We start from the raw sequence: 14035 nt of genomic DNA on the forward strand, positions 1-14035 counted from the left end.
AAAATCAAGAAAGATTTAGATAGAATAGAAAATCTACATTTGTTGATTGGTGGGAGATGTAGCGTCTTAAAAATGGATATTTTGCCAAAAGTAATGTATTATTTTAGATGTGTTCACCTGGAATTTACATTGAAACAACTGCAAAAATTGCAATCTATATGTTGAAGGTTTTTGTGGGCGCAAGGTAAACCTCGGTGAGCAATGAGGTATATGACCCTGCCCAGATCCTGAGGGGCTGGGCAGTCCCGAACTTTCTGTTTTACTATCTGGTGTGCATGTTGCAACATATGGGCATCTTGTTGGTTGGTGAACGAGATGAAAAAATGGAAACAGCTCCAAACATTTTTCAGTTATTATTGGGCTCTAGAACAGACAGGAATTGATTTTTACATTTGGAGCCCAGTTATTATAAAAAAAACTCATTTTAAGGTGCTGCAAGATGTGCATAAAGTATGGAAACAGGTGCAGAAATTGTTGAAGGTCAATAAAGTTAACTATTATACACCTACTTCATCTTCAGCCCTACCCTCTAGTATTGTTTCTGTCAACGTTTTGGCTAGGTGGAGGCGGAAAGGATTAATGACTCTAGGGGATCTAGTGGATTGTAATGGAATTAAGACCTAGGCTACATTAACAATCAACTATGATGTTCCCAAAACTGATCTTTTAGAATATTTGAAAATCTGTGATTATTTACAAAAGAGAGGAGATGTACAATAATTGAGTATAAAAATTAAGCTGCTGGAAACAATTAGGAAACAAGGGAGGATTGGTATTCTATATCAGAATCTTTTAGAATTACAAGGGGATGATTTGGAAAAGCAGAACTCTAAATGGAATATTAAGCTAAATCAGCTAGGGAATCTCTTACAGCAGTCATTAATATTGGCAGAAAAACTCCTCCTCTCTTCTAGCCTCAAGTCACAACATTACAAAACTATATATGATCTCTACTACACACCAGTCAAAATTGCTCAATGGGGGGGGGGGCTCAAATCAAGGTAAATGTACTCGATTTGAATTCGATCAAGCAAATAACCTCCACATGTACCGTATTTTCCGGCGTATAAGACGACCCGGCGTATAAGACGACCCCCTACTTTCATGGACAAAATGTAGGTTTCATGATATATTCGCCGTATAAGACGACCCCCACTTCCTAACGTCCTACAGTCCCCTTTCTATCTCCATGGACTGAGGAGATCATGTGGTACTGACGCTCCTCTCCTTCCGATGAGCGTAAGAATTGCGGAAGGAGAGAGAGATCAGCACACGTGGAGGAGCGCCTCGTCTGCCTGGGGGATGTGCAGCTGCAGTCCAGGTAGGGTTCACGGCGCCATTTGTTTTCTTTTAAAGCTTGCGCAGTGTTTGAGTTGCCTCTGGCTGGCGAGGGGCTGATATCGTGTTGCACAGTGCGATCAATTTATTTTCAAGACCGCCTACGTTCTTTGTTCTGTGCTGGAGTTCCCGCGCCATTTGTTTTCTTTTAAAGCTTGCGCAGTGTTTGAGTTGCCTCTGGCTGGCGAGGGGCTGATCTCGTGTTGCACAGTGCGATCAATTTATTTTCAAGACCGCCTACGTTCTTTGTTCTGTGCTGGAGTTCCCTAAGCGGCACCCATTTCAATTGAGACGCGGTCTGACACCTTCGGGTGAAGTCCGCGCTATGTGAAATAAACCGCCAATTTTTGTATCCGGCGTATAAGACGACCCCCGACTTCCCAGAAAATTTTAAGGGGTTAAAAGGTCGTCTTATACGCCGGAAAATACGGTATTCTGAGTGTCCAGATTTGAGACAGTTTATAAACAAGATTGAGATCTTTGTGACAGAGGTGATGGGAATGCGGGTAGTGATTACTTCAACTGTGATTGGAGTAGTGGAGGAAGAAGTAGATTTACAGCGGATGTATAAATTTAGATATTTTATATTTATATCTGTGGTGATTGCAAGACTGTGTATCTCAGCATTATGGAGGGATAAGAGCCACCATCTTTTGAAATGTGGAGGGGCAAATTGTATGCTATATGTAATTTGGAATACAGTCTTTATTCTCTAAAGGGTCCGCAGAAACGCTGGTTGGAGCGTGTTAGTCGACTACTTACAGTAACTAATTTTCTTTATATATATGTTGTTTTCCTTTTATTTTTGCTCTCTCCCAGAGATTATGTTTGTTTTTCATAGTCATCAAAGTAATTTAAATGTATGTTGATTTTGTTGGCTTAATAATTAAATTGCACATATGCAAGTGCAGAAAGGGTTGCTGGTGTCTAAACTTCCAGATACTAGGGACTTATACATAGTTTTAATCCCCTGCTCTAATATGTACTAGGGCATTATAGGGGAGGTAATGCCAAACATGGGGGTTCCCTAACCTATATTGTACCCTAATTTCTGTAGGTATTTTCACTGTATTCTAAGTGATTTCAGCATAGCACTGGCCCTGGACCTGGACCTGGTTAGGCAGAGACCAGGGACAGTCAGAATTAGTTACCACTGGTACCATTCAGCAAAAAATGGAAGTGCCCAGGGCACAGGAATACTTTGCAACAAATATATACATTACTATATTTTCAAATAACACTTGAAGCACAAACAAGAATGAAGAAGCTACATTTATGCAGTCTATTCAGAGCGATATTGATGCCTCTTATGAAATCTTGTTATTTTAAAATTTTATCATTTTATTGAACAAAGATTGAAGATTTTCAAGTTTCTGCAAGAGTTGGGGTTCTTCATGCTTATAAGATATGCTATGAGAGAAACTGAATCCCAAGAGGGTTATGGAAGAAGTTCAGCAGTCCTTGTCTGCATTATCTGTGTGTAATATTCGTTAACATGCTATTTAACAGGTTCGACCTTGTTATAGAAGTACTCATTTTACAGAATGGACAATGTGATTTTGTATGGCTTAGGCAAAAGATTACTAACATGTAACTATTATCATATATTCTCTCTACCAAAGCTCCACAATAGTCAATACTTGCTCCTCATAGCAAAAGTGCCCATACCCACTTCCCCATCAGACAGCAGTCAGCACACAGCATAATCAGTTCACACACTAGTAATGAAAGAAACACTAAACACTGTCGCCAGATCATGTTTAACAAACCAGTACCATTACATAAAGAAGGCTCTATGGGCCTCATTCTGAGTGCCCCTGTAATCTCATGTGCAGTATTCCCGCATTATCTCCCATTCGGGGCCGAGAACTTGAAATGGGGAGGTAGTAATGCATTTAGCATATACAGCACCTTACAGTAACGATCTTAACTGAGTTTAGTGCTACCTGCCCAAATAACAGATACTGAACCCCAGTGAATGAGGGGTCAAGTAGAACACACCTGAACACCAAAGCTGTGAAGATTCATAATGCAGCAGTAGAGATAAAACCAATGTACAGGCTCTGCTTCATTAAACAGAAAAATAGCCAGTTTGCCACAATAGTGTTTATGTGAAACGCACACAAACTCTAGGTCTACGAACACCTGCAGTGTCCTCATGAAAATGTTCACAAACCCTAAGGCAGTGGACACCAGCAGGTGTGTAAAGTTTACAGCTCCCTAAGGTTGTGCATGCTAGCAGTAGTTATGTAAAGTTAAGACAATTTTCTAAGACTGTGTATGCCAGCACTCATCACATAATAATGTGTACAGTCTCTAAAGGCTGTGATCATAATTATCAATTGTGCAGACGTTTTCAGAAGTGGTGAGTGCCTGGAGAAAAATGCATATTATATGCAGTGTTAGACCTGACCTGTTAGCCTTAGAGTGATCTTCCCCCAAACCTTTTGCCTCACTCCTCCTGTTTTTGTGGAATTTGTTTTTGTTGGCTCTAGGACTCTGCATACTTTACCACTTCTAGTGATAAAGTGCTTGCGCTGTCTTCTTTAAAAATTGAGAGATTTTCTTACACCCAATCAGCACATTTAATTTACTTGTAAGTCCCTAGTAAAGTGGTACTACATATACCCAAGGGCCTGTAAAAAATGCTACTAGTGGGACTTGTACTTCCCACTTCAGTAGCCCTTTTAAACATGTCTCAGGCTTTCCATTGCAGCCTCTGAGGGCAGTTTTAAGCTGTCTTTTTGACCTGGAAAAATAAACCCTTTTGTACCGCTTTGTTCGCCATAAGTTGGCAGGGTATGCTCAGACGTGAGTCCCTTGCTCACTTTGCCACTGGATTCAAGCAAGCCTGGCTGAAGACGGTTGTAATGCCAGAAACCGGTCCTAGAAAGCTTGTTTCTGGTCCAGGGAAGGCATGGCTTGGCAGTTCGGGCTGGACTGTTCCCATGAGGCACAGGGTCAGACTGATTTGCATATGGCCATGTCTGAACTGGGGTGGCATAGTGGGCTAAAGAACGGTGATAGAGTAAACCCAGATCTGTTGACTGTGTGTGAGTGTTTGATTGGTTCAGATGCTCCGTCCATCACACCCCCTTTTGTACCGCAATGTAGTGTTGGTGGCATGAGCAGCACTGGAAATCAGAGAACGGCACCATGCATTGCGCAAGAACACCCAGCTATTCAAGTTAATTTTGCTGCTGTTCTAGTAGAAACTCTACCTGAGCACCCCCAAATCTACTTAAACGGCAGCCCTCTGACAACAAACAATGTCACCCGCACTAGGGGACACTAAATTTCTCACGCTTGCCAGCTCACATATTCTGGAACCTCATAGGAGAAATATTCCATCATATGGCGACTGGCAGAATTTGCCAAGAACTCTACGTTAAAAAGTAACCCGAAGTGGCCAAACATCTGCCAATTCCGTGGGCAGACTGGAATATTTTAGCCAACTCTAGGTGGAACCTTATAGAAACTTCTCCAATTTTACGGCTGGCACCATGGATAAATAGTGGACCCTCAGACCCAATTCTTCAATACGCCTATGGACTTGTGGAAGACACAAGACTGCTGTTGTGCTCCGCCCCACGAAGGACTGCTACTCTGCTGCCCTGTGAGCCGGGTCCCTAGCCTCAGTGGACAAATGTGTCCACTGCAAGGGCCTGTGTTAGACCTCCCATGGTCAGAGGTTCATCCTTCTGAGATCGATAAAATGAGTACTGTTGAGTTGGGTAACAATGAAACATCTGTTACTCAGCTACAAGATGCCTACGGGTGAATGTGCACTCTACATATACACATGTTATGTTATGTTGTCCTGCTGCCTGAGTGAGGAGCACTGGACCTGCATCTTAAATCCAGGACCACCAGAGTGACCCCAAGGGCTAGTTGGCTGGCTCCTGATCAGAGCCTCAAGGACAGAAAAGGCTCCATCCACCACGAACCCAGCACCTAAAGTGTGTCTTTTGCAAGTCTCATCCCCCCAAGTGATGTCTCCCAGTCATGCACCCTAAGAAGTGGGCCCGAAGGTGCTCTACCAGTCAAGCTGCGGTGCAAGCAGAATCAACAAAGCATGACACACCGCCTTGCATCAGAACCGCAGCTGCATGTTGTAACCCCAATGCAGGACATAGCAGCTCCTTGGAACCACTGTTGTGCATTGCCTCCTCAAGGCAAGACCTTGCATCATAGTTCAGCCTCTCCTCAGAACCACTGCAGCATTGCGCATCCTTGACACAGGAGCTCTCATCACAGCCCTGCCGCTCCCTGAAGCCACCTTTGTACGACGCATCCTCAACGCAGGACTTCGCATCACAGCCCAGAATCACCACTGTGCAACCCCTCCTCGATATAGGACCTCACATACTGCTAAACCAGGATTTAGGGTACACTGTTCAGCGGGCCCAATCTGGTCCCTGTAGCTTGCTTGCACTTTATTTATTTTATTTATTTATTTAAAAGGTTTTATATAGCGCTACAGAACCCAGGAGTATCAGAGCACTTTACAGACAGATAAACAAGATAAACATTTTGAAACAAAATAAAACAAAATTACAGAGTGAATAAAAACTAGCATGGGATAAGGCATTTCAGTTAGACGAGGTGATTGAGGAAAGAGAGTAATTAAGGAGTGGGTAAGGGAGATGGGGACGGTTGAAAGAAAGGAGAGAAAATGAGGACTGAATCAATATAGAGACGTTAGGTGCCCAGATATTTGTTGAGAAGAAGCACCTTGAGTCTTTTTTTGAAGAGAGGGTAGGAAGGGTTGCAAATCGTAGGGGCATTACCAGAGAATGCACGTGATTGTGTCTTTGTACATTTGAGTCTCGGGGGGATGAGGACAAGGGCGTTAGTGCTTCTCAAGGACCTGGAACAACCAGCTTTTTGTAGTTTGTCAGAGAGGTAAGAGGGGGTGTTTTGGTGAAGGGTTTTGTGAGTAATACAAGCCATCTTGAAGGTGGATCTACCTTCAATTGGGAGCCACTTAAGGTTTTTGAGGATAGGAGAAATGTGATCAAATTGTTTACAATCCAAGATAAGTCAGGCAGCCAGGTTGAGGACCGATTTGATCGGGGCAAGGTGGACTTTTGGGGTGCCTACAAGGGTGGCGTTGCCATAGTCAATTCTGGAAAGTACAAGAGATTGGACAACAATTTTGAAGTCATCCGCTGGAATAAAAGGTTTGATTTTTTTAAGGTAGGGAAGGGTGAAGAGAGCACCTTTAGCAGCATTTTTAATGTGAGGGATGAGAGTAAGATTCTTATCAATGCTGATGCCCAAGGATTTGACAGAGTTAGAGGTGGAGAGGGAGCAGTTGAGAGCTTTGATATCATTGATCCAGAGTTGAATAGGCAGAGAACTGTTTTTGGGAGTGAAAAGGATGACTCTATTGCAGTTGGCCTGAACTTGTGAATTTGTTCCAGTCTGACATGACCATATGACAACAGGTGGCATTTGGTGCTTCTAAGCACTGTTTTTACCTACATTTTTTTAATTGATTATCTCTGGTTCTATTGGATTTTTTATCATTTTGGTCTCAAATAAAATATTAAATATTTCTCTATATGTCTAAATTGGTCAGGGATATTTCTTTCAGTCACTTAATTAATGTATTTCACCCTAACAAGAATTGTGGTTGCAGATTGAGTAGGGTTTTCACTCCCCTCAACTACTAACCCAATTTCCAACATGCCGGGTAAAATTCACCCATCTATGCACATCAAGACCTGTCCTGAAAAGCAGCCGTGCCATATTTTCTTTGCACTGTGGCGATAGTAGCACATGATGTGTGATTGCACTCACTATTCTGTAGGCTAATAATCCTGCACCTAGTGGTGTTGGAACAATTTTCAGGGTGGCGGTGTGTGGGTGCGCCATTGATGTTACATCACTGAAGTCATAGGGGTTGTAAAAATCCCTAGCGTCACACAAAGATCAAGTATAGCAAATGTATTTAGCAAGAGAGTGATAAGGGTGAAGTGTTCTGCACTCTCATTTATGGACAGCACACTTTCCATTGAAATAGCCACCACATTTGAACAAATGTAAAGTTTTACTGATAAAATGGGACAGTGCACAAACAATAATGTGTGGAAATTAAGTTTAATCAAATATTTGCAATCTGCACATCTCCAAATAAAGTGTCTTGATAAATTTTAATCCAATTAAAATCTATGTTTTCCTTACGCTTCAGAGTTACAAAAAAGTACTTCATTTTTGTATCCTAACTGCTTTTTCTGAAATATGTATACAGTTAATTTAGAGATATTTGAATTGTTTTGTGTGTTAGTAAAAATGTCAACCTGCAGGCTTTCCTTTCACAGTTCCAGTACCCCAGCAGGAGCGTCACATAGTTCACTTTTAAAAATTACTCTGACTTTGCGGACATCAATCGGCAAACACCTATCTCTGTGTTAAAATAAGAAGCAGTTTCTCACAAGAAGCAGTCTGATACTTGCCCTCTGTCTTTCAAGTACAGCAACTGTGACAAGATAAAAGCAAAATTTAAAGGCATTTTTATTGCTCATTCACCTTCTGAAATCCAGCATGACAATTTTCGGGTTGCCGTAGCACCCCACCGCCCCTGCTTCCAGCTCCTACCCCCGCAACTTCTTGGAGTTGTTCAACGGCATCTCACTAGCAGAGACTACTACACAAGAAGTGAAAGCTCTTTACTAGTGGTGTGCAGAATTGTTATAAATGGATTCCGCGAACTTACATGAAATTGCACAAAAGTAATGGAAACCCGAAAAACTGGCATTTTGTGCTATATTATAGGGTGAAATGTGTTCTTGCGCCATTCTGGGCACGAGGACGCATTTGTCGCTAAAAAATGCATGCACAAAAACACAAGTGGTGTAAACAACAGTCACCTGCATTGTGACTATTCACGTTATTCATATGCTTTGGTGCTAACATTTTGCAGTGAATGAAGCATAATTACACCACGTGGCCTCTTGATGCCATTTCAGGAATGGTGTGTAACAAAGGTAATATGGAAGCAATGGAACAGAAATCTTGCCCAGGCCTACTCTTTGCCTCCTTTATTCATGTAATTTTTTAAATATTGAAAAAGCCTCGAAGAGAAATGCAGTGTCGCACATTGCTAAGGGTGGATGCTTACCCAAGAGCTGGATTCATGTTTACAGATTAGGCTTTAGTTAAACAATCATTTGCAATGCTATCGGTCTCGCCTTTGGGGCCTTATATGTATTTGGCTATGGTGGGAAAGTAAGCAACAAACTGCGTGACACACCAGGTATGGGAACACATGGAGAGAAATATTGCCTTTCAGCAGGAAATTATAAAGTCCAAAGCCCTATTTGTAATATGAACTCAAGGCCTTCGGTGGTCATATCACTGAAAATACAAGATTTGAAAAAATATTATTGTCTACGAGTGCTTGTGGAAGACAATTTCTATGAACTGGAATCTAGAGAATGCTAAATTGGTTCAGGTATTTTACTGACCTCTGCTGGTCGTTTTCTATCAAGGCAGTTAAATAGAGGCAGTTGAACAGAAAAAAAGTCCCTAAGCCGAAGCAGACAAGTTCTAGGGCTGATCTCCAGAGCCCACAAAGTACATACACATGTAAGTATATAATAAGTATATACTAAAGTATATACACAAGAGGTCTTGAATGCTTGACTTAAAAAGGGGCTGTGTACAATATGTAGGCCCTGACTGCCACAGAAACTACTAGTGAGTGAGAAGGACTTTTGGTATGGTGAAAGAGCCCCTCCGGTATTAGTTGTACAATTAGCTAAGAGGGACAGTCTTAGTTTTAGCGACCTCATTCTGATTCTTAGGACTGTCTTAGTGACAAGGAGGACATTCTGGCTCTTAGGACAGTATTAGTTCAAGACAGGTCATTTTCGCTCTAAGGACAGTCTCATTAACAGGGAGGTCATTCTTGCTCTTAAGACTGCCTCAGTAACGAGGAGGTCATTCTCGCGCTTAGGACCACTGTTGAGTCCCTTCTGTTTTAGTGTCTGGATTTGCATTCATGTGAAGGGCTGGCGGTAGCCAGACCTAAGGTTACCAGAAATACACTGATGGTCGTCAAGATAGACTCTTCTTTGGGAGGAGAAGGTTCCATAAGGTCAATTTCTGTGGTAGGCTCAACCTTTCTCCATTCATTTATGTGTAAAAAGCACAATCCTCCTGTTTTCTTATGTGATGTCTTTTAGTCAAAGCTCTTCTGACAAATTGGACAATCCTTAAAACTTTCGCCCGCCTCCTTTTTACCATCTAACACTTGTTCATGCTTTGGTGGTGGTTCTCTGATTCTTCTTTACACCCACTCCAGTTTCCTACAAACATGTAATTTAACCAATAAATGTAAGATGCATCTTTGACGGTTACTGTAATCAATGAATGCCTAGAGGTCACTTGGATGCCAGGCCTCTTGCTGCCAGATGCAAATGATGCTTGTCTTTATTGCAGGTAGACCTGTTCTCCGGCGCGCTCTTCATCCAGGTGGCCCTGGGCTGGAACCTCTACCTGTCCACAGTTGTGCTACTGGCAGTGACTGGCATCTACACCATCACAGGTAATTATGTCTGCTTTCCAAGCACGCAGGCTGTCAGGAGGCCCAGACCTGGCTCTGGGGCATCCTCGCTGTCACTCCTCTCCTCTCATGTGGGTGGTCTGGCGACAATGAAATCTCCTTTGCTATGTCGACTCCCAACTTTCTTTGCATGATGATGTTGCTTAATAATTAACTCACATGTGATGGCAGCAACCTGGATACGCTGAATTGGAGGTCAGTGTTGTTTGTATATGTCAGTGCCAGCCCCATTTGGGGCACTTTTTATCTACTTTTGACAACAGTCAGGTTGATTGCTCCAAGACAGCCTTCTTTAACACCAGTATCAATATAACGGACATATGTGATACACCTGTGTGAACCATAAGCAGGGCACAAGGCGTAAAAAAAGAAGTGGGGGGACGCTGTCACCGGAAGTGACGTCACAACAGGAAGTGACATCACGAAAGGTGTCGAGCTCCTCGTCCCAGAGAGGCCAAAGATTGAAGTCCAGCTGTTTGCAGGGTGGACGGCGTCCCTCCGGTAAAATAAGTGGGGGGACGCCGTCCACCCGCGTGGTACTCCGACTCGAGCCCTGACCATACGCCAGAAACACATCGAACGCAGACTTGGGATGCGGCAATTAGGCTTTGTGTAGAAGAGTACTGCACTGCAAGATGGGAAGGATGAAAAAAGGGGGCACATGATCTCTCTCTCTCATCAATCAATCAGGGTTTGTAAAGCACAGCTACTCACCTATGAGGGGCTCAAGGTGCTGTGGGGGCGGGGGAGGCGCAGCAGATCAGACTAGGTGCAAAGTTAATCCGAAGAGCCAAGCCTTCAGGCCCCATCATAAGCGTTATACACTGGCCACTGAGGAAGGTTACCAATGCTTGTGAGTATGATCGTTTTTTTTTTTAAACAAGAAATAATTAACTGGCTTCCGAGTTAATGTATGGTATTGGTCTTACAGTGTCCTTATAAAATGTTCATAGGCGCTTCTAATAGGCAGCACAGGAGTGAATTTCACTAGTGATTTTGTTGAAGGTTTTGATAAGCGTGGCTCAAATCCACTGGAGTGACTTACAGCACTCACCTATAATTACCTTATAGGAAGTCAGCCGGACAGTGGAGAAGTATAAACAAAAGTCTTTATTAGGCCAAACAACACTCATATGAGAGGGCCCTGTCCGACCTCACTCCTAGGAGTGCGAACGAGAGGACTGACTCTCTGCATCACAGCAATACATTATAATGCAATACAGTAAATGGGGTACGCCCCTTGTGGAAAGTTACCGAGCCTCAGACCAGTGGACAATGCTCTCATACAGCAGGCATCTGCACCTGCAAGGGATACATTATTATCTCTGCTCAAGGCCATGGAGCTAGGCTTCGGCGTCTCTGGGCATGAGAACATTACAGATAACAAGAAGTGTTAGTTTCGGTCACAGTGAGCCGAGAAACGAAAACTGCTGTCTTAGTATATTTCTGTATTCCTGCGGGAGGGGCATGAGCGAGCAGAGCCCGCAGGCACAGAGAGTTACACAAAATGGTGGCACACAGGCTAAGCTAAGAAACTAATATGGTCACGCATACATTTGAATATAAGCAATAAGTAAGAATATGAATTCAGCATAAGTGCATATACGAACTGCATTAGTTAGTCATATGATGCTAACTCGCACGTCATCATAGGGTAATAAGGGCATCGAAAAGTGAATTCTATCAGACCCTCCTTTTAGCATCATTGGCTAACTATAGCCTCATTTATTTGCCAAAGGTAGTGCCGACATCCATTCTAGGGGCAGGACTATATTTCTTCAGTCTAGAACATCTTCTGCAATAAACATCAACCAACTGGCATCAGCAGGAATTTCAGTAATCATAGAAGTGGCATATTGACCATGTAACTTCTTTTTCGGACGTATATTTGCAGCACACATTGAACAACATGGAGGGAGGCAATATATGCAAAGGCAGCATGACAGAATTACACTCACCACTCCAACCAAACCCATCAATATTTTCCAGCCCCAGGAAGAAAAGGCACCCCAGAGCCACCCTTGGAGAGACCATGTCCCATTATCTTGGTGTAGTTCAGTCGCTAATCTATGCAATTTTTGCACTGCCAAGTTAACAGTCGGGGCGGAGTCTGGGATATAAACACAGCAAGATGTCCCGATGACGCGACAGGCCCCGCCCCTATCAGCTAGTATGACGTCAAGAACCATCCTGTTCTGGATCGTAAATAATCTCATAGCCTGAACCTCAACAGAGATGTTAGTCGTAATGTCAGCCTCAACCAGAACCACCTTTTCCATTACCCTAGAGAGTCGTCTAATAGCTCTACTGTTGAATATAGGGCCCCAGAAAGGAAGCAAACCCTTAGAAAAATCAGTCCATTGCTGATACGAGGTATCTGTCTGATCAACTTCCTCTACCTGAAGTTCCCTCCTTTTACGCTGCTCTTGCGGCTGCTCCTGAGGACTGGGGAATCGTCGATGAGTTCTGTGATAATCAGAGGGGGCCACATACACGGGAGGAATCATATAAGCCAGGTAGCACACCCCACCCCAACCCTCGGGCAACCATAAGTATCCATTTTCACCGCAAACAAAATAGACACTGGGTGGGGCAATCAAAGAGGGGCGTATTGAAGCAGTCACATTACAAGAGCTATTTCCAACCTTGATGGGACCCCTTCCCTCTATACAGAAAAACGGAGGAGGACCCACCACAGCCAGGGGTATCAAAGACTTGGAGCTGTCTTTACTCTTAGGGGGATGCCTATAAGACAAAGTGGCGTTCAATTTCATGAAACTATCCCTGAGTCGATCAGTATCATTAGGTGTCAAGAATCGACCCAACTTTTTCTCACATGTCTCTATAAAAGTCTGGTCAAAACGTCCGTCAGTGTATATTCGTCCAAGGGAAGCTGAAGGCAAAGGCCGCACTCGCATTGTCATTGTCCACCCCCTATTCTGCAGGCGTGGAGTCAAAGAATCTGGCTGCTGAAAATATTTAACAAGACCGATAAGAGTATACCACCCCACACAACTATTCACTGGCGTTAAAGGGAGAGCGAGGAACCTATCTTTTTTATAGGCAGCAGAAGGTAAAAGCCCACAAACCCAGCAATCTGTCATGTTGGTAGTGGCATGTGCATGATGCAAAGTTTTAATAAAAACATTGTCTTTATAATTTTTACGTATCATTCTCTCACCATAATCGACAGTTATCATTTTGTGTTCCGGAACAGCAGTAGGTGTGGGTGCAAATGTATGAACGGGATAGTGTTTATCTAGGAAAAACAGTATTCCAAGAGTCACCAGAAAGGCAATTAAAACTATTATGATCACTACTATTTTTCCCTTTCGGGGAAGGGCCAACCAGGGGGAATCAGGCTCACGTCTCGGGGGAGCTGCAAAAGGCTGCTCCTCATCAGGGATGGGCCGCCCAAAGGGATACATTTCTAATAATCGTTCAAAAGTATCAAAAATCAAAAAGATAAAAATCACACTGTTACTAAAAAAAAAAATAGTCCCAGACAATCCTCAACCGGCCAGAGGGGTTCTTCAACCCTTAAAAAGGGATCTTCTCCCTGTGTCCTTCAAAGCCTCACAGGCAGGCTTTTACCGTCCATACCTACTCCAACGTCGCTGTTCAACAATTTGAAACAAGGGAAGCACTTAATTCGGGCCCCGCGCCACTCTATAGACTCAAAGAACACAATCTTCGGCTAAACACCAGGGCTCTTACAAGTCCATCCCTACCACTAAATCTTCTTTTTCAGAATGTCCACTAAGCCCTTCTTCCAGTATTTAGTCCATCATATTCCAGCACTGTACTTATTTTCTTCGGGGCCGCAAATTATAGCGAGTGCTCCCTGGCAGTTCGGGGTCAGAAAACAAAGCAGGTGTATCAGTGGCAGATGCTGAACTTTCCGATATCTCTTTGCTAGCAGCAAAAGGAGTGGTAGAGCTCACAGTATTCTCAATTCCGCTTCGCTCTTCTCCAATCAGTGAAGCATCCGAGAAAGGAACATACCTCGGGATATGTTCAGACTCCTGGTCAGCGATGCCATCTTGTACCCATTGATCATAGGGCAACGGGAGCGGGACCCTCTTCACATGAGAGGCATGGGTCCACTTTCTGCCGTCAATCCGA

General features: G+C 43.3%; 1 protein-coding gene across 2 annotated transcripts in view; it reads left to right on the forward strand.

Annotated features, from left to right (window-relative positions):
- The window catches only part of LOC147747160 (sodium/glucose cotransporter 4-like), a 752240-nt gene that overhangs the window by 341219 nt on the left and 396986 nt on the right, over positions 1–14035 (forward strand). For both annotated transcript variants that reach the window (XR_015307504.1, XM_086952402.1), the window contains exon 5: positions 9787–9892. Coding sequence is in view for 1 of the 2 variants with exons in the window: in XM_086952402.1 (XP_086808528.1) it covers positions 9787–9892 (106 nt within the window). In the remaining variant the exon portion in view is untranslated. The remainder of the gene's footprint in view (positions 1–9786; positions 9893–14035) is intronic.

Source organism: Lissotriton vulgaris, chromosome 1_1 (assembly GCF_964263255.1).
Source record: "Lissotriton vulgaris chromosome 1_1, aLisVul1.2, whole genome shotgun sequence".
Taxonomy (NCBI): domain Eukaryota; kingdom Metazoa; phylum Chordata; class Amphibia; order Caudata; family Salamandridae; genus Lissotriton; species Lissotriton vulgaris.